The sequence below is a fragment of the Bos indicus x Bos taurus genome, chromosome 24, assembly GCF_003369695.1.
Source record: "Bos indicus x Bos taurus breed Angus x Brahman F1 hybrid chromosome 24, Bos_hybrid_MaternalHap_v2.0, whole genome shotgun sequence".
NCBI lineage: Eukaryota > Metazoa > Chordata > Mammalia > Artiodactyla > Bovidae > Bos > Bos indicus x Bos taurus.
In genome coordinates, this window is record NC_040099.1 from 4,464,075 (window position 1) to 4,486,043 (window position 21,969).

General features: G+C 46.0%; 1 protein-coding gene across 3 annotated transcripts in view; it reads left to right on the forward strand.

Annotated features, from left to right (window-relative positions):
• The window catches only part of FBXO15 (F-box protein 15), a 37,328-nt gene extending 19,021 nt beyond the window's left edge, over positions 1-18,307 (forward strand). For all 3 annotated transcript variants that reach the window (XM_027525643.1, XM_027525644.1, XM_027525645.1), the window contains exons 8-10: positions 693-835; positions 16,635-16,759; positions 17,911-18,307. In XM_027525643.1, the coding sequence (XP_027381444.1) occupies positions 693-835; positions 16,635-16,759; positions 17,911-18,180 (538 nt within the window). In that variant the 3' untranslated portion in view covers positions 18,181-18,307. The remainder of the gene's footprint in view (positions 1-692; positions 836-16,634; positions 16,760-17,910) is intronic.
• Positions 18,308-21,969: the final 3,662 nt, after the last annotated feature.

The window sequence follows — 21,969 nt, forward strand, 5'->3', positions numbered from 1 at the left end:
CAGCGCCTCACAGTAATGAGGTTCAAGCGCACTGAGACCCTGCACGCTCTTGGTGCTGCTCTGCTTGCTCGATCATGACAGCAGGCAGACCATGGCCCCTGGGGTCTGAGCTCCAGGCATGCGCTGTGCTTGGTCAGGACAGCACGCCTGTTAATGGACCTCAGGTCAGCGTGTGGGCCGTGCTTTCCATTTCTCCGCTCCTCTCACCCCCCGGGGCCAAGGCACCCACATACTGACCTGGAAAGCTCCTGAGTGCTTCTCCGTTTGCAACGTTAGCTGCTAACGTGTTTCTTCCTGGATGAAGCCTTGTTCATCGTAGCTCTGGGTCTCCTCCCGGCGGTCCCTGAGCTGCTGCTCTTGTCTGGCGTGTCTTCCTGCCGCACATTCAGCCCTCTAAATGCCGAGACCGCGCGGAGCAGAGCTGCTGTCCGGGGCGGGTCCCAGCCACGTTCTGTCGTGGTGGTCCGGGGGTGCCCAGGGAACATGCGATTTTTGCCCATTTGTATAGAAATAGAGAAAAGGAACATGTCCTTTCTTCTGAGCCAGTGGTATTGAACCCTATCGGGAATCCACAGAGGGCTGGCGGCAGCTGGTGTTGTGAAGGGGTGTTCATTTTCTAGGGAGTCTTTCCTGTCAGAGCCTCTTGCCTCTGGGGCTGACAGATTCGCGTGTGTGTGTGTTTCGCTCCTCAGCCCCTACGAGTTGCCTCCTCACACACCTGTCTCGGACGACAGCCCTGAGCGTGGACTGCACGGCTACAGGCTCCACGTGGACATGCACAGCGGGGGCGCGTCCTGCCTCTGCGGCTCCTTTCACAATCTCTCCGCCAGCAAAGGTGAAGCTCCCTCAGTTTGAGTGTTTGATTCGGTGTGAAATTCAAAGTCTGAAGAGGCATGGGGACCACTTTTTATACCCGAGTTAAGGAAGGCCCCCCGAGTGACCAGTACCCATGTCTAAGGAAGGCCCCCCGAGTGACCAGTACCCATGTCCTTCCTGGCCCTGCACGCCCTCTCCCCCCGCAGACCCCTTATCACGGGCTGTGGGGCTTCTGGGCCAGCCCCGCTTGCAGTTGCTGGCTCTGGCTCCATCATCACGTCCCCCTTCTCTACCTTCTGGAATATTCTCTGCTCACCCTTTCCGCTGGCAGCTGGTGCTTTGCCTCACCACATGCCCCCTCTCCCATCCTGACTTCTTCCTTCTCAAAGGAGTGTGGTGAATGTGGTGGATGCCCCCACAGGCCCAGTGTGGGGCGTGCCCAGGTGAGGGCAAAGGAGGCCAGACGGCGGTGGACGGGAGGCAGGGGGCGTCACCTGGGGGTGGGGGTGACGCCGGCACCTGCCCTGGTTCTGACTGTTTTTACCTGGTGTCGTTCCTTGTATCCTGTAAACTTGAACTTCGATGTAGAGACTTGCTTAGACTCAAGTTTCACACTGGTTATAAGAATATTTTATAGGGGGAAATTAATATACTTCATTTCTGAATGTCCTGTTCCCCCAGATTCTTCCACCTGCTGGATTTGACATCCATTAATACTCCCTGCCTGGGCATCCCAGGTGGCACTGGTGGCTAAGAACCCACCCCCCAGTGCAGGAGACATGAGAGGCTTGGGCTTGATCCCTGGGTCAGGAAGATCCCCTGGAGGAGGGAACAGCAACCCCTCCCAGGATTCTTGGCTGGAAAATCCCATGGACAGAGGAGGCTAGTGGACTACAATCCGTGGGGTCACCAAGAGTTGGACACGACTGAGCAACTTAGCAGCATGTTAGCAATACTCCCTGCCTACATCATCTTTTTGGGGTTTAGAAAACGGTGATTTAAAAATTGCGTCATTCTATCCGCAGTTATTAGCTAAGCTCTTGTAGAGAACCTTTTCCTTCATCAACTGGGTGACTTCCTATAACGGCAGGGTAAATGCTTTAATCCTTTCTCTTTTAACCACCAGTTTGCAGATTACAAAATTGATGTATTTGTCACCTGCTTCCTTATTCTCTGAGTCATCTTTGCATTTGTCTCAAGATTTCTAGGCTTTTCTGTGCGTGTTGGCACTTTTATTACAATTATGAAGAATGTATATGTTAACCTAGGGTGAATTGACATCTTTGGATCTTCCCTGGTGGCTCAGATGGTAAAGCGTCTGCCTACAATGCGGGAGACCTGGGTTCAATCCCTGGGTCAGGGAGATCTCCTGGAGAAGGAAATGGCAACCCACTCCAGTATTCTTGTCTGGAAAATCCCATGGACGGAGGAACCTGGTTAGGCTGCAGTCCATGGGGTCTCAAAGAGTTGGACATGACTGAGCCACTTCACTCACTCACTTCACTCATGGTAGAAACGGTTTTGAGGGCGCTGTCTCCTGTCTGTCTTGTTTAGTGTCACTTTGGACTCTTGGGTTATTATGTACTCAATAATTTATAATCAGTTATAGACAGTATTCTTCGTAAAGCTAAAATTGTCCCCAGTTTGGTCAGTGGGCTCTACTTCAGGATCCTACTTCTCTGCCTGTTCATATACCTTTCTTCTTCTCTGAGTCATCTTTGCATTTGTCTCAAGAAGATTTCTAGGCTTTTCTGTGCGTGTTGGCACTTTTATTACAATTACGAAGAATGTATCTGTTAGCCTAGGGTGAATTGACATCTTTGTTGTTTGTTTGTGCCCCTCTCCCGAAGTATGTGGAATGTCTTTCAGTTTGTTCACAAATACTTTTATGTCTTTTTGGAATGTATCAATTTTCTTCATACTAATTTTGCACATTTCTTAAGATTTTTAGTAACTATTTCCTCCATTGTTTTTGCTATATCTTCTAACTGTTTTGTAATGTCTTTTTGTGGTTTTGGTCTCAGGTCACTGCTGATCTCATAGAATGAGTTGGGAAATATTCCCAACTCTTGAATTTTTTTTAGGATTTTGGATACAATTTTTTTCTTAAGTGGTTGGTGGAATTCACCTTTGAAGCCATCAAGGCCTGGAGCTTGCTTTGTGGGAAGGTTTTTAGATACACTGTCAATTTCCTTTATAGATGTAGGTCTGTTTAGGTTATCTGTTCTTGTGTGAGCTTTGGTATTTTGTGTCTTTCAAGTTATCTGTGTAAATATAAAGATTGATGAGTGGGTTCATCAATGAGTGGGTTCATTGGTGGGTGGGTTCATCAACAGAAGAACAATCCCACTTCTTCTGTTGTAAATTTCTCCATGAATGTTTACCAGATGACGAGTACTTAAATCCATTATTTTATTGGTGGTTTAGTCACTAAGTCATGTCCCATTCTTGCGACTCTGTGTACTGTAGCCCACCAGGCTCCTCTGTCCATGGGATTTTCCAGGCAAGAATATTGGAGTGGGTTGCCATTTCCTTTTCCAGGGGATCTTCCCCACCCGGTCTTCTGCCCTGCATGTAAGTCTCCTGCATTGCAGGCAGATTCTTTACTGAGTAAGCCACCAGGGAAGCCTGGTCCATCATTTTATTAGAGATTATAAAATGGTGATTCCTTAATTGTATCATTCCTTCTTCATCTATTATTAGCATTTGATAAGAAGGGTTTTCTTTTGTCAATTATTAAGTTACCATGAAATATAATTAATACAGGAAAGGCCTGATACATGCTTGATTCTTTCTTGATTTACATACAATGTAGTAATTTATGCTGTAATAGTCTTTGAAGATGACTTATAAGTTTTCTATGCTCAGTTGCTCAGTCCTGTCTCTTTGTGACCCCATGGACGGTAGCCCACCATGCTCCTCTGTCCATGGGATTTTCCAGGTAAGAATACTGGAGTGGGTTGCCATTTCCTTCTCAAGGGAGGTATTATTGTTAATTCATGGATTGAAAAAACAGAGGTTATTTATTTTAGTCCATTTGAAGCCATTGTTTTTATTACTGTGATGTTCAGACTGTCCTGTCATGGGTCATCTGCTTCTGTTCTTCTGACATGACTCTTCCTCTTTGGTAACTTGCTTGTGTTCCAACAGGATGAGATGCTTCAAGCTCATGTTGTCTGTTTCCCACCCAGACCTGGACTTGGCCATTTCCCCAGGACTTCTGTTTCCTTTTATTTCTCACTATAGACTGTGGCATTTAGAGATCATAATGTATATCCTAAGGACGCCTGTTGCTCTTGGGTTTTCATCTCTTCTAGGGTTTTCACTGGGCAGAGCTATGAGGTTTGTAGACATTATAATATGTAGAAATAAATTATACATTCATTTAAATTAAAGATCTTGGGGTTTTTAATTCACCTATCATTTTTATATACTTATATTTCTTTTCTTATACTGAAAGTCTTTGTTCCAAACAACATCAAAATATATAAAATTTCAACCCCCCCCCTCAAATACTGATATAATTAGTAATAACTTATTGCATGTTAGGGCTTCCCTTGTAGCTCAGTCAGTAAAGAATCTGCCTGCAATGCTGGAGACCTGGGTTTGATTCCTGGGTGGGAGTTTGATTCCTGGGGAAGGAAATGGCAGCCCACTCCAGTATTCTTGCCTGGAGTAATCCCACGGACAGAGGAGCCTGGCAGGTTACAGTCTATGGGGTCGCAAGAGTCGGACACGACTGAGTGACTAAGCACACATTAGATGTTATTTTAATTAAGATTTTCCTTGTGGCTTTTAATGTACTTAAGATATATATATCACGTTAGAAAAAGTTAAGTCACCTAAAATAATTCTGCTCTGTATGGTTATGCTCTCACCTTGATATACAATTAGGGTGATTTGTTTCAGTTGACTTTTTATTTTTCAGGATTGCTTTGCTTCTGTTTTTACACTAAGAAATTACATACCACATTTGTATGGTCCAAAGTTGAAGTTATAAAACAATGTAGTTCAGAGACGTTTACTTCTGCCCTGTCTCTTCACTTCTGTTCTTTCCCTCCCTCCAAAGGTAATCCTTCATATTAGTCTGAAGTTTGTTCTTTCAATGTTTCATTTTGAATACATAATGCTATATATTAATATATTCATATTTCTCCCAATTTTTAAAATGAGACATACTAGACTCCCTTTGATGTTCCTTCATTTTTTCCAATTAATAATTTATTCTGAAGATTAGTTTTTAGAATAAGATACAGGTCTTTCTCTTTTTCTCCTTCCCCACCAGCTCAGTTGGTAAAGAATCCACCTGCAATGCAGGAGACCCTGGTTCAATTCCTGGGTCAGGAAGATCTGCTGGAGAAGGGATAGGCTACCCACTCCAGTACTCTTGGGCTTCCCTTGTGGCTCAGCTGGTAAAGAATCTGCCTGCAATGTGGAAGACCTGAGTCCTATCCCTGGGTTGGGAAGATCTCCTAGAGAAGGGAAAGGCTACCCACTCCAGTATTCTGGCCTGGAGAATCCCATGGACTGTATAGTCCATGGGCTTGCAAAGAATCGGACATGACTGAACGACTTTCACTTGTTAATGTCTTTTTCTGTGGTTTCCAGCCTTTGCTGTTATAGATAGTGGTTTAGTGAATATAAAGTGAATAGCCGTGTTCACATATCACTTCATGTCTTTGTCAGCTTGTCTTTGGGACACTTTCTTAAAAATAGAATTGCTAGCTCAAAGAGTACATTGCAAATGTAATATTGAAAGATACTGGCAAATTCCTCTTTGTGAGAGTATTTCCAACTTAATGGGAAATTAAGTTAATAAAATATGTTGTCACTAAGTACATTTCTTCTAGGTTTTTGTTATATGTTCTCTTGAGTTTCTTTCTATTCTTGGATTTGTTGGATTTTTTTACAAAAATCAGGAATAATTATTAAATGTTATGAAATACATTTGGGCAACTATTGATGGTATGATTTCTTCTCCTTTACAATATTAACAGTAAATTTCATTAATACATCTTCTATGGGAATGTTAACATCCTAGAGTCCCTAAGACAAGCTCTTCTTCTCATATATGTGCTTATTTTAAAAATACTAGTTTCAGTTATTTGGTTTTTAGTATTTTCCATTTAAACTCAAACTATAGTTTTCAGTTTTGTATGTGTTAAATTTGTTTCGTTTTCAGTCATAAGCAAGTTTTCTACTTTGAATCAGTTTAAGATTTATATAATTTCCTAGAAATCATCTGTTTTGGGCTTTATTTTGATCTTTTCTTAGCTTTTTGAGTTGACTGCTTAGATTGTTTAACTTTCAGGTTTTCGTTTCTTTTTTTTTTCTCCAGTTCCCTTTATGCCCAGAATCTTGGACTCTCGAGGTTGGAAGGAATTGAAAGGTGATCTAAAGAATGATCTATTCTGGGCTTGAATTTGCTCTGCCCAGAAACAGCCCACCTGCCTTTTTTTCTGCTTTTCATTGAGCCCAAAGTAGTTTCTCTGTCCATCCACCCATTTGCCTTGATTCTGTTATTTAAAAGAGAGAATGAAATCTCATCCCTTTTCCTGGTACGCACCGTGGAGGGGCTGCTAACGTGCGCACCTGTTCCCAGGGCGCCACGTGCATGCCCGGGGCTGCTGCTGGCAGAGAGCTTAGTCTCGCGCTTCGGGGCTCCAGCCCCGGGTCCTCGGGTGCCCTTCGCATCCCGCTTTCCCTGCCTGACACGGTCTCTCTTCTCCAGGGGCTGGGCTGAGGCCCGTGTCGCGGGGGCTGCTGGGAGTTCAGAGGAGAGGACTGCCCGTGCCTCGTTCTCGTTCTCGGGGAACACCGAGTCCTGTTGACTGCGCTCTGTGTGCGTCCCTCATGCCCGAGCTGTGCCCTCGACTGTGATGAGGACAGGACGAGGGTGGCAGAGAACCTGGGCGGGTGCTCATCACAGGTGCCTGCTGCACGCTTCGTGCCCGTGTTAGTCTTCACGGCAAGCCTGTGGGCTGGGCACTGTGCCCCCTCCTGGGTCACTGCTAGAGCGGCTGAAGCTTGTGCTTGGGGTCCTCCCTCTGGCTGCACCCCGGGCTGACCGCGGAGCCCAGGGTCTCAAGCCCTGGGCTGCTGTCTCCTGTATGGTGTACTTTGCAGCGTTGTGCGTCTAGGGTGTGCCTTCTCCTGTGTGACTCTGTCTTTTCAAGGTGATGGGCTCGTAAGGGTGTCAGGTGGGGGCCCTTCTCTGCCTGAACGCTGACGTACCCTGAGAAGGTGAGATGATTGTTAGGACAGGAAGGAGGCTGAGTAAAAGAATGGGAGCCTGTGACAGGAGCAATTTAATTCGCCTTTCATCTGTTTTCACCATAAGGGACGTTTTCCCCATAAGGCTTCACACGACTCTCTTGCATGTTTCCTCTGCCTGTGGTTCCGCGATGCGGACCAGCAGAGGGCGCTGTTGCCATCAGAGTAGTCATCCCTCTACCAGAGCACAAACCCACGTGTCCTCTAGGTTTTTGAGAAATGGGCTTGTGGTTTCAGGTGGAATATTTAATAAATTCCAGCTCTGTCATTGCAGGAGGGGATGACAGCACAGTGCCCCTGTCAAGGGTAATGTTTTATTCTCACGGTCCTAGAATTGCAGGACGCTGAGCAGCCTGCAGAAGGGAGTGGCAAGACCTTGGCAGCTCACACCTCTTTCCTCCAGACCCTTGAGGTTTTTCTCTTTCTCTGACTTTGCTCTGTATCCTCTCGCGGTAATAAATCTTAGCCATTAAGACAGCTATGCCCTGAGTCCTGTGAGTCTTCCCAGTAGGTCCTCTGGGTCTTGGGGACCCAGTGCCAACCATCTACCCACATCTGCAAAAGTACAGAAGTCATAACGTGCCCAGGGAAACCCAGGAACCCCTCCCAGGGCCGTGCGGTTACACACGAGTCGCGAATCCACCTGCCCAGTGCTGTCTGCCTGAGAAGCATGTTGGAGCCTCAGCACCCAGGGCTCTTACTGGGGCTGGCCACGTGGGCACCCTCTGCCAGCCTCACCCACATTCCAGACTCCCAGGAGGAAAAGTATTCAGCATGGATCACTCTGTCGGTACAGACTGTTCAGTCAGAGAGGAATGGTGAGGTAGGAATCCTCCTGAAACCCGTCTCCAGACCTCAGCCAGAGGCTGGCAGGCTTTCTAAGGGTAGGCTGTCTCAGGATGCGAGCGCACTTCACCCAGTGGAAGAGCAGACAGGAAGCATCCAGTCATGTCTTTGAAGTGTAAATGGAGCCTGAAAAAGAGCACGTTCAGCAGTGCAAAGTATGAAAGAATGTGTATTTTTTTGATCTTAGTATCAAGCTAATTATTACCAATTTTCAGAAGCTGGAGGAAAAAGATTTTGCACAGTACAGCATGTTGAGACTTTTTATCAGTGTTGAGAGGGAGAGTGATGGTAAAGAGGCAGAGGAAAAGAACTTCTAGATAACAAAGTATGCTGCTAGTGTCACTTATTTGAGTTGCTACAAAATGCATTTAAAAACTAATGGCTTTTTCCTTTTATGGGATTTGAGAATTCTGAATATGTGGACATTTGTAAAAAACAAAAATCACCCAAGGACAACTCTTGTTTCTCTTTTGGTTCATTTTCAAGTCTAGAGCTATGTTTATATTTGCGGACCACACTGTGGGAGCAGTGCCTGCTTTTTCCCCATGTCACTAAATAGCCTTTGAAAAATTAGACTTTGGGAAGTTGTATGACAACCTGTTGTTGGGTCTTATCATGCTTTATTGACCTATTCTCCTTCTGTTGGGCATTTAGGTCTCCTTTTCCATGATTATACCACTATTATCATGAGCATTATTTTGAAAAATGTTTGGTAATTTGAGAGGTGACAATGACATCTGATTGTTTTAACTTCGTAAATGTTGAATATCAAAAAATATCAAGGGTTTGGAATAACAGACGTGTCTAAAGATTATCTGAAGATAATTAATCTGAGAAAATTAGCAAAGCCATGTGTATTGACTGTTTTAAAAAGCCTGTGGACTGTAGCTGAGTTGGCGGTTGCTGAAGCAGCTGTCAGGTGGGCTGCTTAGGGCACCTAACCGCTCAGGCTGCAGTGGCACCTGCCACAGGTGTGTGGCATGTGGTCAGGTGGAAAGGAAGTGAGGAGTGTTCCAGGAGACAGGGCTATACCAGTGCTGTCTGGTTTTCATATCTCTTTCCTAACAATTTCCAGTTGTTTGTGTTTGATTGGTTCCACTATTTTAAATGTTTACTAGATCTATGTGAGTTTTAGTTGCAAATATTTTCAACATTTTGTCTTTTGCCTTTTAAGTTTTGTACATGTTGCTTTGGATTCCTGCCCCCACCCCCAAGTGTTGTTTTTTTCTTAATATTTATTTATTTTGTCAGGTCTTAAATTCGGCACGAGGAATCTTGAGTTGCAGCATGTCGGGTCTAGATCCCCCACCAGGGATCAAATCCTGGCTCCCTGCATTGGGAGTGCAGACTCTTAGCCACTGGACCACCAGGGAAGGTCCCACTAAAAAATTTTTCATTGTATATAATCAGTCCTTTTTTCTTGTTGTTGCTTCCAAGATTTTTACACATAAAAAGTACCCACTTGGCAAGGCCAGGCGAACATTCACCTGTGTTCCCTTTCTGTTACTTCCCTTCCTTTTGTAAACCCAGGGCTTCCCTCGTGGCTCAGCTGGTAAAGAATCCGCCTGCAATGCGGGAGACCTGGGCTGGATCCCCGGGCTGGGAATGACCACAGGCAGCCTGCAGTTCCCTGCCTTCCCACAAGGGCTCCTCCTCTGCTGTGGGTCGGCCCCCTCTCCCTGTGACTCTACCAGGCAGGAAGTTCGTCCAGGCTTTACTCGTGGATTTTGTTATGAAAATGTGTCCCCTCCCCCAGGGTAACGTTTCTTACCAATGAACTTTTATCAAAAACGTCTCAGTTATTTCCATCCATTTATTCTTTTAGATGTATTTAAAATAATCACTTGGCCAGATTTTAAGTGTCTTATTTGGATTTTGATCAGATTTGTATCAGATGTGTACATTAATTTGGAAGGGATTGATGCAGTTTCATTCAGGGCTCTGGACCTTCTGTTTAAGTTTTCTTCCCTGTCCTTAGGAGAAATGTTTGTTACGTAGGTCTTTGACTTTTTTCAACTCATTTTTGTGTCATTGTGAGTGAATACTCTTAGGTTATGTTTCCATTAACTGTTACTAGATTTGTTTTATATCCTTTGGAGATTTTGTGATGTGCTTTTCATTAAAATGCTGATTAAATAATAAATAGTACCGTACTCTGTAAGGTGCAATAGAAAACACTGAGGGATCTGAAAGAAGTTATGGGCCTGAGAAACTTTTTACTTTACAAAAAAGTAGGGTTGTTCTTCTCTTGAGGAACAGAAACTGTTTAGCCCAGATAACCTCTTTTTAAGAAATTCTACTTTAAATTTTGTATGGTTTGTTTGAGATATGTTTCTTATATAGTATGTCACCCCATTTTTATTGGTTGTGATTCCAAAAATAGTTTTTTGTTTCCTCTGTTCCTTGATACTAATTACTTTCTGTGTTTCTAGGTCAAATTATCCTCTCTAAACATTTGTGGTAACAGGAAGGCATTAGAAATTGTTTAGTATTTTCTAGGTGGTGATTATCTAGAAAAATTAGAGCAGATAATTTGTATAGCATCTTCGTCAGTGGTGGTGCTTACCTTTTCCCTGGTTTGCACATTCGGTGGCCCGTTATGAACAAATTGGCGCTACAGACTGCTGTCCACACGGCAGGAGAACACAGACCTCCATGCATTTCACGTCATAGCTCATTGGGAGCCAGTGGTCTTTTCCCTGAAGCGGGACAGGTGATGTGATTTGTGGGGCCCAGCGTAAAATGGAACTTCGAGGCTCCTTGTGAGAAAATTATTCAGTTCAGAATGGTGACAGTAAACCAGGAGGGTCCTCTGCAGACGCACAGGTTGTGGCCCCTGAAGCTGGCCCCCCCGCCCCCTGCCTGCCCCAGCCTGGGGACCCAGGACCTGTGGGGAGGAGCCTTGAGGTTCTGAAAGCGTTCATTATTGTTTAGTCACTCAGTCGTGTCCTACTCTTTGCAACCCCATGGACTGTAGCCCACCTGACTCCTCTGTCCGTGGGATTTCCCAGGCAAGAATACTGGCGTGGGTTGCCATTTCCTCCTCCAGGGGATCTTCCTGACCCAGGAACAGAACCCACGTCTCCTGCACTGGCAGGTGGATTCTTTACCACTGAGCCACCTGGGAAGCCTTTACAGGAGCCCTTTTCCTCCTCTTTTGCATTTCTGGCCTCTTTACTTCTGTTTGAGATTCTAACTTCATGAATGCCCAGAGGTTCCTTAGAGAAAATCACAAATACATGTCCAATGGGTCTGTCAGACTTTTTTGTTCATGTTCAGGGACTTGGTCTGTAACTGCATTTAACTATTTACATTTTATGTATATCAGGGGTTTGGAATAACAGATGTGTCTGAAGATTATCTCAAGATAATTATCTGAGAAAAATAGCAAAGCCATGTGTATTCCAGGGGAGATTTACTTTAGACAGCTGAGAGGAGATTTTCTCACTTTAAGAATTAGTGCCATTTCTGTTTGATCATTAGAGTCTTGTTCCTAATTACTACTTTGTAGCATCAGGTCTCTGTAGCTGTGAATTGTTAATACTCTGTAGCATGTATTTCTAGGTTTATAGGGTCTCCCTCCCTCTTTATCCAAAACTTGCACAGACATCTGAGAGTTGCTTCTGTTCCATTTATTTGTGCTCCTGAGCTGGTCTCCAGATGGTGATCGAGGGTTCTGTCTTGTTCAGTTTATCTGTTTAGTTAACCTGTGCTCTGTTGTTCTTGCCTCAGGCCGTTCTAATCTAACTGAACCCCACCCCCCGCCCCTTCTGTGTTCTTTGCTTTAGGAAAAAATCACTGGTCTCTCCTCCCCACTGTCTTTACTTCCCACTTTTTCTATGTTCTATTTGTGATGCAAAAAATGAACTCTAATCATAGCTGAGAAATGAGAACTGTTGACAGTAGTGTCCTTAATATGCCACAGAACACATGACCTTTATTCCCAGAGACTAGGTTATTTTAGGAAAGAGATCAACAGTCCAGTATCTTTAAATGTTCAAGAGTATAGGGCTCTCTTGGAGGCTCAGGCAGTAAAGAATCTGCCTGCAGTGCTAGAGAGCCGAGTTCAGTCCCTCGGTTGGGAAGATCCCCTGGAAAAGGAAATGGCAACCCACTCCAAAGAGCTGGACACGACTGAGTGGCTAACACACAGGGGTTTAGGAAAGGAAGAGATGAACGCAGTTAGAAGTGTGCCGTGAGCCGCAGGGGTGATGGGTAAGCTCCCTAAGGCACTGGGGGACGAGGAAGCTCTGAGGACTCAAGTGGGCCCTGCCCGGAGTTACGGTTGTATGGGAAAAGCGGGGCTGGTGCTTACGCAGAGGGGCCTTCGGAGGAACAGTGATCAAGAAAACAGCTAACGCTTGAGTGCCTCATTTTCTGTAACTTTCCCCTCTGCTTTCCAACTTAGAAAAAATTACAGGAATAGTTCAAGAACTCCCATATACGCGTTTCCTTTTTTAACGATAGATTGGTCTTGCTTGTTCTAGGACGTCATACAAACGGGCTCATACAGTATGTCCTCGTGCGTTCAGACTCTTTCAGCATTGTGTTTTTGAGATGCAAGGGTGATTGTCATTCCTATTCATTGATGAATTGCATTCCATTGAAAAAATACACCAGAATTTGCTCACCTATTTTCCTGTTGCTAGAGAAGGAATTTGGGTTGTTTTCTGGTTTGGACTGTTAGGAATAAAGCTACCGTAGACTTTTTATGAAAGTCTTTTTTGTGGGCATATGTTTTTATTTCTCTTGGCTAAATACCTAGGGCTGAAAAGTTGAATCTTAAGGCAGGTTTATGAATTGAAAGTTGATAATTTTTTTTTTTTAAGTATAAGAAATTTTTATGTATTAGAAGTTACCAAATTTCAGTTTTTAGAGTGGTTGTGCCATTTTACACTCTCATCATCTGTGTCTGAGTGCTCTGGTTGCTCCATATCCTGGGCAACCATTGATGTTATTCGTCTTTTAAATTTTCGCGGATCTGGTGTGTGGCACTGGTGGTCTCTCCCTGGTGGCCGCCAGTGGTTAAGCGCTTTTTCGCGTGCTCGTTATCCGTTTGTATGTCTTGTTTTGGAGTATCCTTGTGTCTGTGTATTCTGTCTCTTTATTCCTCAGTTGTAAGAGCTTTTTATATATTCTGGGTAATAGTCCTTTACCAGATACATGTCTTGCAGATATTTTTTCCCCGGCTGTGGCTTGCTTATTCATTTTCTCAGTGGTGGTGGTTTAGTTGCTCAGTGGTATCTGACTCTTTATAACGCTATGGACTGTAGCCCTCCAGGCTCCTCTGTCCATGGGATTCTCCAGGCAAGAATACTGGAGTGGGTTGCCATTTCCTTTTCCAGGGGATCTTCCCGACCCAGGGATTGAACCTGGGTCTCCTATATTGCAGGTGGTCTCCTGCATCACAGGTGAATTCTTTACCGACTGAGCTTCCAGGGAAGCTCCAAATTTTCTTGATGATTTACCATTTTAGTGATCAGAAGTTTCTCATTTTGATGAAATCTCATTTATTATTTTTTTGTTTTATGGTATTGTTTTCTGTTTTCTGTTAAAAACAATCTTCTGCACCAGGTTATGGAGATATTCTTTCTTCCAGCTGGAGTATCGTTTATGTCTGTGAACCATCCTTAATTAATTTTTGTATGAAGTATGAGGCAAGGGTTGAGGTTCGTTTCATTTTCCCAAATGAATAGAAAGTTGTTCTTACACCATTTGTGAAAAGGCTTTCTTTTCTCATTGAATTATTTTGATGTTTTTGTCAAAAAATCAGTTGCTTGTAACAGTATTGGCCTATTTCTGGACCCATCTGTTCTACATCATTCATCTGTTGATCTTTATAGTAATCCCACACTGTCTTGATTGCTTTAGCTCTTTAGTAATTCTTGAAGTCAATTACTTTTCTTTTTTTTCAAGATTGTGTGGCTATTTTAGGCCCTTAGCATTGCCATGTGAATTTTAGAATCAGCTCGTCAAATCTTACTCTTTATTGATAAATTAGTTATTAAATACCTGCTGGATGGTGTATGTGTGGTTGGATTCCTTTGCTGCTCACCTGAGACTGTCAGAACAGGGCTTGTTAATCAGTTATACCCCAACACAAAATAAAACGCTTAGGAGAATACCTGCTGGATTATCATTATTAAGCCTGTATATCAAATTTGGGTAAATGGACATCCTGACAGTCTCGAGTCTTGCAGTCCATGAACATGGTGCATCTTTCTGGCTGGCAGTAGACTTAACCCTTTAGATGGATTATTATTGTTGAGATAATACATAAAAGTACTTAGCGTGGCATTTATAAGGACCCATCCTCTAATGTTGCTATTTACTGTTCGTTCCATTAATCACACAGCTTTATAAAGTACTTTCTGTTCATATCTCATTTTGATTAGCGTGGAGCTTGACCATGGTCACACTGCTAGGGAATGCCTGGGCAGGGTTTGAAATGAAGTCCTTACGACTCTTAGATTTCGTGCTTGTAAGCGTGTGTCCTGGAAGCCAAGGGTAGTGAGCCTTGTGTTGTATTTCTCTGTGTTTTGGGGGTGGCCTTTATATGTTGGCAGGTTAAGGTTAGACAGGATCCAACAACAGTTTATTCCAAATGGTTTAAGCATCACAGGAGTTAAATGAGGATGTGCTGGCTCACAGTCTCCCCAGAGAACTGTGGCTTCTCCCGTGAGAGCATCACCCTGTCACCCCAGGAGCTGACCGCAGAGTGCTGCCTGTGCCCCTGGCCCCACCCGTCAAGGCAGCTTTCCCTTGTCTGCCCCCGCCCTCTGTTCACACTGACCCAGGCGAGCAGGGACGCGCCCCTGCCAGGAGCCAGGCCACTTACCCCTGGTCTCAGGAGAGCTGGGGCGGCAGGCAGGGAGCCCAGGGGATCAGCCGTGGTTGGGGGGCTGCAGCTGGTTCCCCAGCACGTCTGGTCTGTGCATTCATACTTTCTACTCTGTTGGTAGTAAAATGAAAACAAAGCCTCTTGAGAATCTAAATCCACATTACACATTTTCAGCTAGTATGTAAACCAATGGGAGATCCTGTTTCCCTGATTTCATATCCATTTTAATCTGTCCTAACATGTCATAGACACAGAACACAGTCTGGGTTGTATTTCTGCCGCTTCCCTGCTGTGTGGCCTCAGAGAGGGCACTGTTCGCCTCTCTGCTTTCTCAACTATGAGCTCAGAGAAGCACAGTGTCTAATTAGTAGTCCTGTTCTAGGCTGTTCTTTTAAGCTGCTGTGCACAAAGTGCTTAACTTACGCTTGGTGTGCAGGAAATACCCAGAAGCATGACCCGTTTTATGTACACTCACCTTCACACCTGCGTCCTGTGTGCAGATTGCTTACATGGAGAGAGAGCTTCCCCTTGTTCCGTCTCAGAGATGGAAGTGGTTGCCAGGGTCGGTGGGGAGAGCGCTGACTGTGAAGAGCCACATTGCTGGTCTACAGGGAGGATGTCTGGTAATGACGGAAGAGCATCGGTCCTCGCTTCCTGGAGAGATTTCATGTTTATCAACTCGGACGGATGTCACTGAGCTGTCGCTGGCTGTGGTACCTTGGAGTCTCCTTTCTGTCGTGGCTTGCAGACAGGCCGGCAGTCCCCCGCGTGGCTGTGCGGTGACATGGGTCTGAGCAGGGCCACATCTGCTGGGCAGGATGGCGTTGCCTCGGCTCCCCCGAGGCCTCGCTGGAGAAGCTGGCGAGCAGGGACCTGGGCTGCCCCGTGGAGCTGGAGCGGCACTGCCCGATGGGACTCCCGCTCAGAGCCCGTGTCCTGCTTCCGGTCTTTCGGTTGCGCCTATGTGAGGACACTGTGCCGTGTTCCCAGAACAGGACTGTGGCTCCCATGACAGCTCAGCTTTGGCTTTCTCTTGTCCTGTGAATGAAACGGCGTGGGGTCAGAGAGCTTGTGCTCTTCCTGGCTCTCCTCCCCCTGCTGGCCTGTGACTCACATCGCACGCTGGGGCAGGTGTGGCCTCTGAAGAAAGCTCACGTGCGAGTGAAGGCCCTTGACCCTGTCCTGGCTGATGCAGCCTTAGCAGGGCGCGTTACAGTGGGTGCAGGAGGGTCAGCGGCCCCGCAGGCCCCCAGGCGTGCGTGCAGCCCCACCGTGACGGCCCTGGCGGTCAGGCTGCTTGCAGGCCGCTCAGCGTTGGTCCTCACGGCCTGGGCTCTCGTCTCAGCGCTGGTCCGCGTGGGCCGGGATTTCTGCTCATTTATGCGCTTGTGAGGAGACACTGTGTGGGGGCTCCTTCCCTGACCACGTCCACGGTCACCTGCCCTCCCGGCTCCTTTCTCTGGACGTCTCTCCTTCCCTTTCTGTGCACTTTCTGGCCCCTGTTTTCTTAAGCTCCACAGCTCTGTTTCCCCACTTTCCTTGCTGTTATGTTTTATCAGATCAGTGGAACCCCTGCCTCTCAGCGGCCTCTCCATGGTGACAGGGTGCTATCTGGGTTCACCCCAGGGGTCTCCCCATCTCCCCGGTGAGACACGCTCATTTCTCTGTCTTGGGAACGCAGGTGCAGATGGTGGTGCCCTGGCCTCAGCCAGACGCCGGGGTCTGTCTTTTCCTTCCATCCCCAAACCCAGCTCTTAGATCCACGAGGCTTCCTTGTAGTGGCTGACCTGAGGAATCTTGACCTGTCGTCCTGCATTGGTTGCTATATAGTAATTTAAAAAATCTTCAATCTTTTCAGGATACCTTGAAAATGAATACATGAAGCTCACTGTGATAAGTTTTAAAAATAACACAGAACACCTACCTCTTATTGGAAAAGTTGGCCTTTCTTGGAAAACTAATAGTTTTGATGGCTGTATAAAGGTAATTTTTTTCTTAAAGTACTCGGTCTCTGTATAATTAACGTGTCTGATGATGTGTGTGTGTGAGGCTGCTTTGAAAGTCCTAGATTGATTGTTCTGGTGTCGGAAGAGCTGTGCACATCTTCTTACTGCTGACCATCAGTTGATTGACTTATCCAGCGCTTACTGAGCGCCTTTTGTTTTCCACTGAGCGAGGTGGGTGGGCGGCACTCAGCACCGTTTCTGAGTGGTGTTGATCGCGCCCCTGCGCTCCCTCGAAGCCCTTTGGCTGTTTGTTTTATGGGGAAAGAGTGGAGCTGTAGGTTGCACCAGGCAAGTCGCATTTACTCAAAAACGTCTTACTCATACACCCATTTAAAGTATATTGCAGTTCTGTTCCAGCATACAGATATTTCCTTGAACAGTTAAATTGGAGCTTGCCTGTCACAAACCAGCCGCACAGCGGGGAGGCTTGCTGTGGGGGCTGGTGTGGCGGAGGAGGGTGGTTCTCACACAGTCTGGCTCCTCTGGTGACCCCTGTGCCCGTGGGCGCCCTGGTTCTCACTCCTCTCCTTCTGTATTTTGTGGGGTGAACTAGATTTACATGGGACGGTTCTGCTGTGGATGCAGAAGCCCCCAGTGAGCTAGGCTTTATCCTGCCTAGGAGCACGGAAGCCTCGTCACAGGGGTGAGGGGTGATGAGTGAGGCAAGAGCCGCGTTGTCGCCGAGCATGAAGACCACTTCATTATCACTAAGGCGCCTCCCTTGGTCCACTTGCTCTTTGCTGTGATGAGATGTTTTATTAATTGTACGTGTAAACAGGCATTTAAGCTTCGGCAAAGATCTGTCGTACACAAAAGAATATTGTTCCGTTTCTTCAGGAGCACAGGCCTGGCTTTTTAAAATGGGTTCAGGTGAGTCTTACAGAAACATGTACGAGAACGTTGAAATCACAGTAGATGTTGAGGACCAGGAAAGGCAGACTATCAACCTGGCAGACTTAAGGGGTCAGGAAGTGCACACTCTGCACATTCCCGCCTCCTGTGATTTTGTTCTCTTTCCTCTTCTCCCTCCTCTTTCACTTAGTCCTTCATGACGAGGCTCCGTGTCTCCCCAGGTCTAACTGGGGTTTTTATGCTTGCCACTTATGAATGTTTGTGTTTATTTTGTAGAGTTGCTCTATAATGGACCTAACTCTTCTGGAGGAGTACGGGAAGCCCTTCTGGTGCTTCAGTTCCCCGGTGTGCGTGCGGTGCTGCCCCGGGCCCTCTGACGGCCCCAGTTTCTTGGGGGAGGCATACTGTGTGGACTACTCGGATTCGGAAGGAAGGCTGCACATGGAGCTGGTGTGGGTCGAGGAGACGGAGGAGTACTTCATCGTCAGCCTGGCCCTCTACCTGCGGTTGGCGAAAGTAAACCAGTGGTTTGGGACACAATACTAAGCGGTAGCAATCGGTGGCAAATTATTATTGCTGTTTGTTTTCATCGGACTAACTGGTTTTGTTCCTGGTGTTTGTCGTGAGTTAAAATAAAGCACTGGTCTGTTCGGTATCTTCTTATTTCACATTATAAGTTATGCTTCCTGGGTCATTTTAAAGTTAACGTATAGAAGATTAAGTTACATTTTAAAAACACGGAAGTAGCACATCACAGTGGAAATTCACATACAATGAAAAAGGGAAATATTTACTCTTCTGCTGCCCTTGCACTTTAAAATGCAAGAAAATGGATGAGACTGGAAACTGGTAAGTTTGCTCTTGGGGGTGTGTGTGTGTGTAGAATAAAGATCATGTGACCCGATCTTTATAAAGGTGGTGTGTGTTGGGTAAAGATCATGTGACCACTGTATGTATCTGTCAGTGTGTGGGTGTGTGGGGGGGTGTGTGTGTGTGTGTGTGTGTTGGGTAAAGATCATGTGATCACTGTGTGTGTATATTGGATACATAGGATTCTTTCTTTGTAGGTTAGAAACCCAAATAAGGAAACACATTTAAATCTGAACTTCATGGTATTCATTAGGATTAGAAAGTGCTGTATTCATGGCATTTAGCAGCCACATTAGTATTCAATAAAGGAAAGTAAAATAGACAAATGACCTGCTTCAGAAGGAAAGACGCGTGTGTAATCATCTGAAGAAATTGTCATTCCTTAGAAGAGAGAAGTGTGGCGCACGTGCTGTTCAGACAGCAGCTCTGTGTCTGTGGCGTTGGAAGCAGGTCGAGCTGGGGAAAGAGGGCCGCTCTCCTTTCCCCAGCTGGACAGCACCAGGATGGAACGGGGAGCCCCGGGTACTTGATGTTGGCAGCACCGTGGGGGCTCACAGTTACAGAACTTTGTGCATCACAGCCGGCTGGTCCGTGAGTGCACACCAGGCTCCATCCGTTCTCAGCTGTTTGCACATCCGTGGAAACTGCTCTGAGGGGCATACCACCAGCAGGGGGAGCTTGCTGGAGGCAGGGATTGGCGGGTGATCGAGTTCTTCCCATCTGAGCTAACGATGGAAGGGAAAGTTAGAGGTGGAAGCGAAGGTTAGAGGGCGAGGCCGGTGAGGCACTGACAGTCCTGGCGTCTCATCAAAGCCTTGTGCTCACCACCAGGCGAGGCTGGAAGACTCACCCTTGCCCCCACTTGCCCTTTCATGGGTCTAAGAGAATGTTTAGCTGAGGGTAGCTCTTTCTTCTCGTTTATCTCCATATTTCTAAGTAAAGATCTGTAGCTGATTCTGGCTTTGTTGATTTTAGCATCTATTGATTTACGGTCGATAAAATATCTCTGTTACACCAGCCATCTCCCCTCTTGCATCATACCAGATAATTCCTGCAACATAAAATCCGTTGTTGTGATTTGTTACTATGTAATATTGCTCCTGGTGAGGCTTCTCTCTTCTACAGCCTTTTATTTTTCTTGGATTAGTAATTGCCTTCTTTTGTTGACTTGCATGGGTTTTCAATGAGCCTCAAGTTTTCCTTAAAGGTCTGTCCAGTGTTGCATGTGTTGGCCAGTTTTTCAGTGTATCCCACCTCCTCCACCACCCGTACAGGCTTAAATATGTCAAAAACTCTCTTAAGTTCTACTGTGTCTTCCCACTAGGCTTATCCCCTGAGTTCTGTCTCTGCTTGCTTCAATCTAAACTTCTCTGTCCAGCCCTCCTGGACAGCCCTCATCCTGAGAAGTCTCCTGTGTGCATCCTGTCCATGGAATCTTGTCTTCATTCTTGATTTAAAGTTGAGCCTTGAACAACGCCTGTGTGGACCCTCTACGTAGTTGAAAATTGGAGTATAGTATGAAGTTGGCCCTCCCTGTCCGGGCTTCCTCAGAATCTGCGGGTTCACCCAACCTCAGATCGAGCAGCGGAATAGTAGTAACTGTGGGAAAAAGCCCAAGTGTCTGTGGACCCACCCAGTTCAGACCCACGTTGTTCTGGGGTCAGCTGCACATCTCTTCAGTGGCGCAGGTTTTCCTGTAGGTCTCGAAGGAAGTGCCACGGGAGATGCATTTGAGGTCCATGAATTTCTGAAAACTATCTGATAGTTTAACTGGGGACAAATTGTAGGAGGTGGAATATTTTCTCTTAGAGCTTTGAAGACATCTTTTCTTGAGCATTTATCCTGTGGTTGTCTGTGAGTATCTAATGCCATTTGGGTGGATCTTGCTTTGTGTCTGGTCTGTAGTTTTTCTCTTCTCTCTGGAAACTTTTGAAATTTATGCTTGGTGTTTTGAAATCTCCAGATAATGTGTTTTGAAGTAGGTCTTTATCCTTCATTATGGGTCATTTTAATCTAAGAATTTGTGCACTTCAGCTATGCATTAAAAATGTCAGTCATTTTCTCTATCCTATTTTTCCATTCCTTTTATTAATCTACTGTTATCCTTTCTGGGTGGATCCTCTGAGTTTCTTATCTTTTCCACCTTCTGTCTCTTAGTCCTTGGTTCTACTTTCTGTAACAGTGTCTCGGTTTTCCTTTTCAACCCTTCTGTTTAATCTTTTTTGATGGTGATGACCAGGCTTATACTGTATATGGATTCCTTTTCTGGCTCCATATAAGACATTCCATAGCTGCTCTGCAAGTGCAGTCTTTCTCTACGGTGGGCTGGCAGACTCTCTGTGAAGGGCTCAGTGGTGGCTTCGGCATTTGTGGAGCATATGGTGTCTGCTGCATCGACTCGGCTGTGCGGCCGAGCGTGAAGTCAGCTCCGGGCTGCCTGCAGGGGAGGGGCCCACGTTCTGCAGAGCCTTGATTCACCTGAGCAGGTGCAGGCCGAATCGTCCCCAGGCTGCAGTCTGCAAGCCTGCACACAAGTCTCTAGGGTTATCAATTTCAGTTTTCAAAACAGTTTCCACCTTCACTCTTTGGCAAAATCACAGCAAGACTCATCCGTCGGTGCTGAGTTTGTGGGTGACAGAGTGATGAGAAACGAGGGACTCACAGTCTTGGAGGAGAGGATGAGTCCACAGTGGAGGAACCAGGAAAGGCCACACCTGGACCCAGTCTCCTGATGGCCCCCCCGGCCCCTCCGCCCCCTCCCCTCGCCAGGCACCCCTCCTCCCCGCTGGTCTGCTGCGCTGTGGCTGGGTGCCCTTCCTGGAGGAAACCCTTTTCACTCTGCCAGGGCTCCTGTGCCCCCTGCCCCTGCGAGTGCAGCCTCTTCACCCCACCTGGGCTGCTCAGAGCCCCCTCCCTGCCACTGCAGGTGCCTGCCGCGCCGGACGCTACATCGTGGCTAGAAATTGACGTGGGGGACGGTGGATTTCTCAAGGATTAACATGCAGACCTGTATTAGTTCTGTACATTGTGAATGTCCACAGATAATGCCCGGTGTAAATAATTTAGCCCTACTGGGGACTGGCCCATCTTAGTATTATATGCATTGAGATTACATTAACAGCCATGAAAAAAAAAACATTTACTAATCGTACTGCCTTGTCAGAGAGAAAGTCTTTTTGTCTGTAAAGCAGGAGAATCTATTATGCTGGAATATTTTAAATACAAAGTGGAATAAGAAGCAGGGCTCATGGAGCTCAATCAATTCAAGTAAAGTAATAGGTGCAAACTCTTCACTATGCAGTTGGCAAAGGAAGCAAGCGTGAGTTACATGCAGAGAAATGTACCTCCCACGGGCGTGCAGTCAGAGGGACATACTTTTATTTCAAGTGTACTCCATGTGTAAGATTTTGTCCGATTCAAAATCAGACCAGAGATCTGACCTTGTTTAGTCACTCAGTCGTGTCC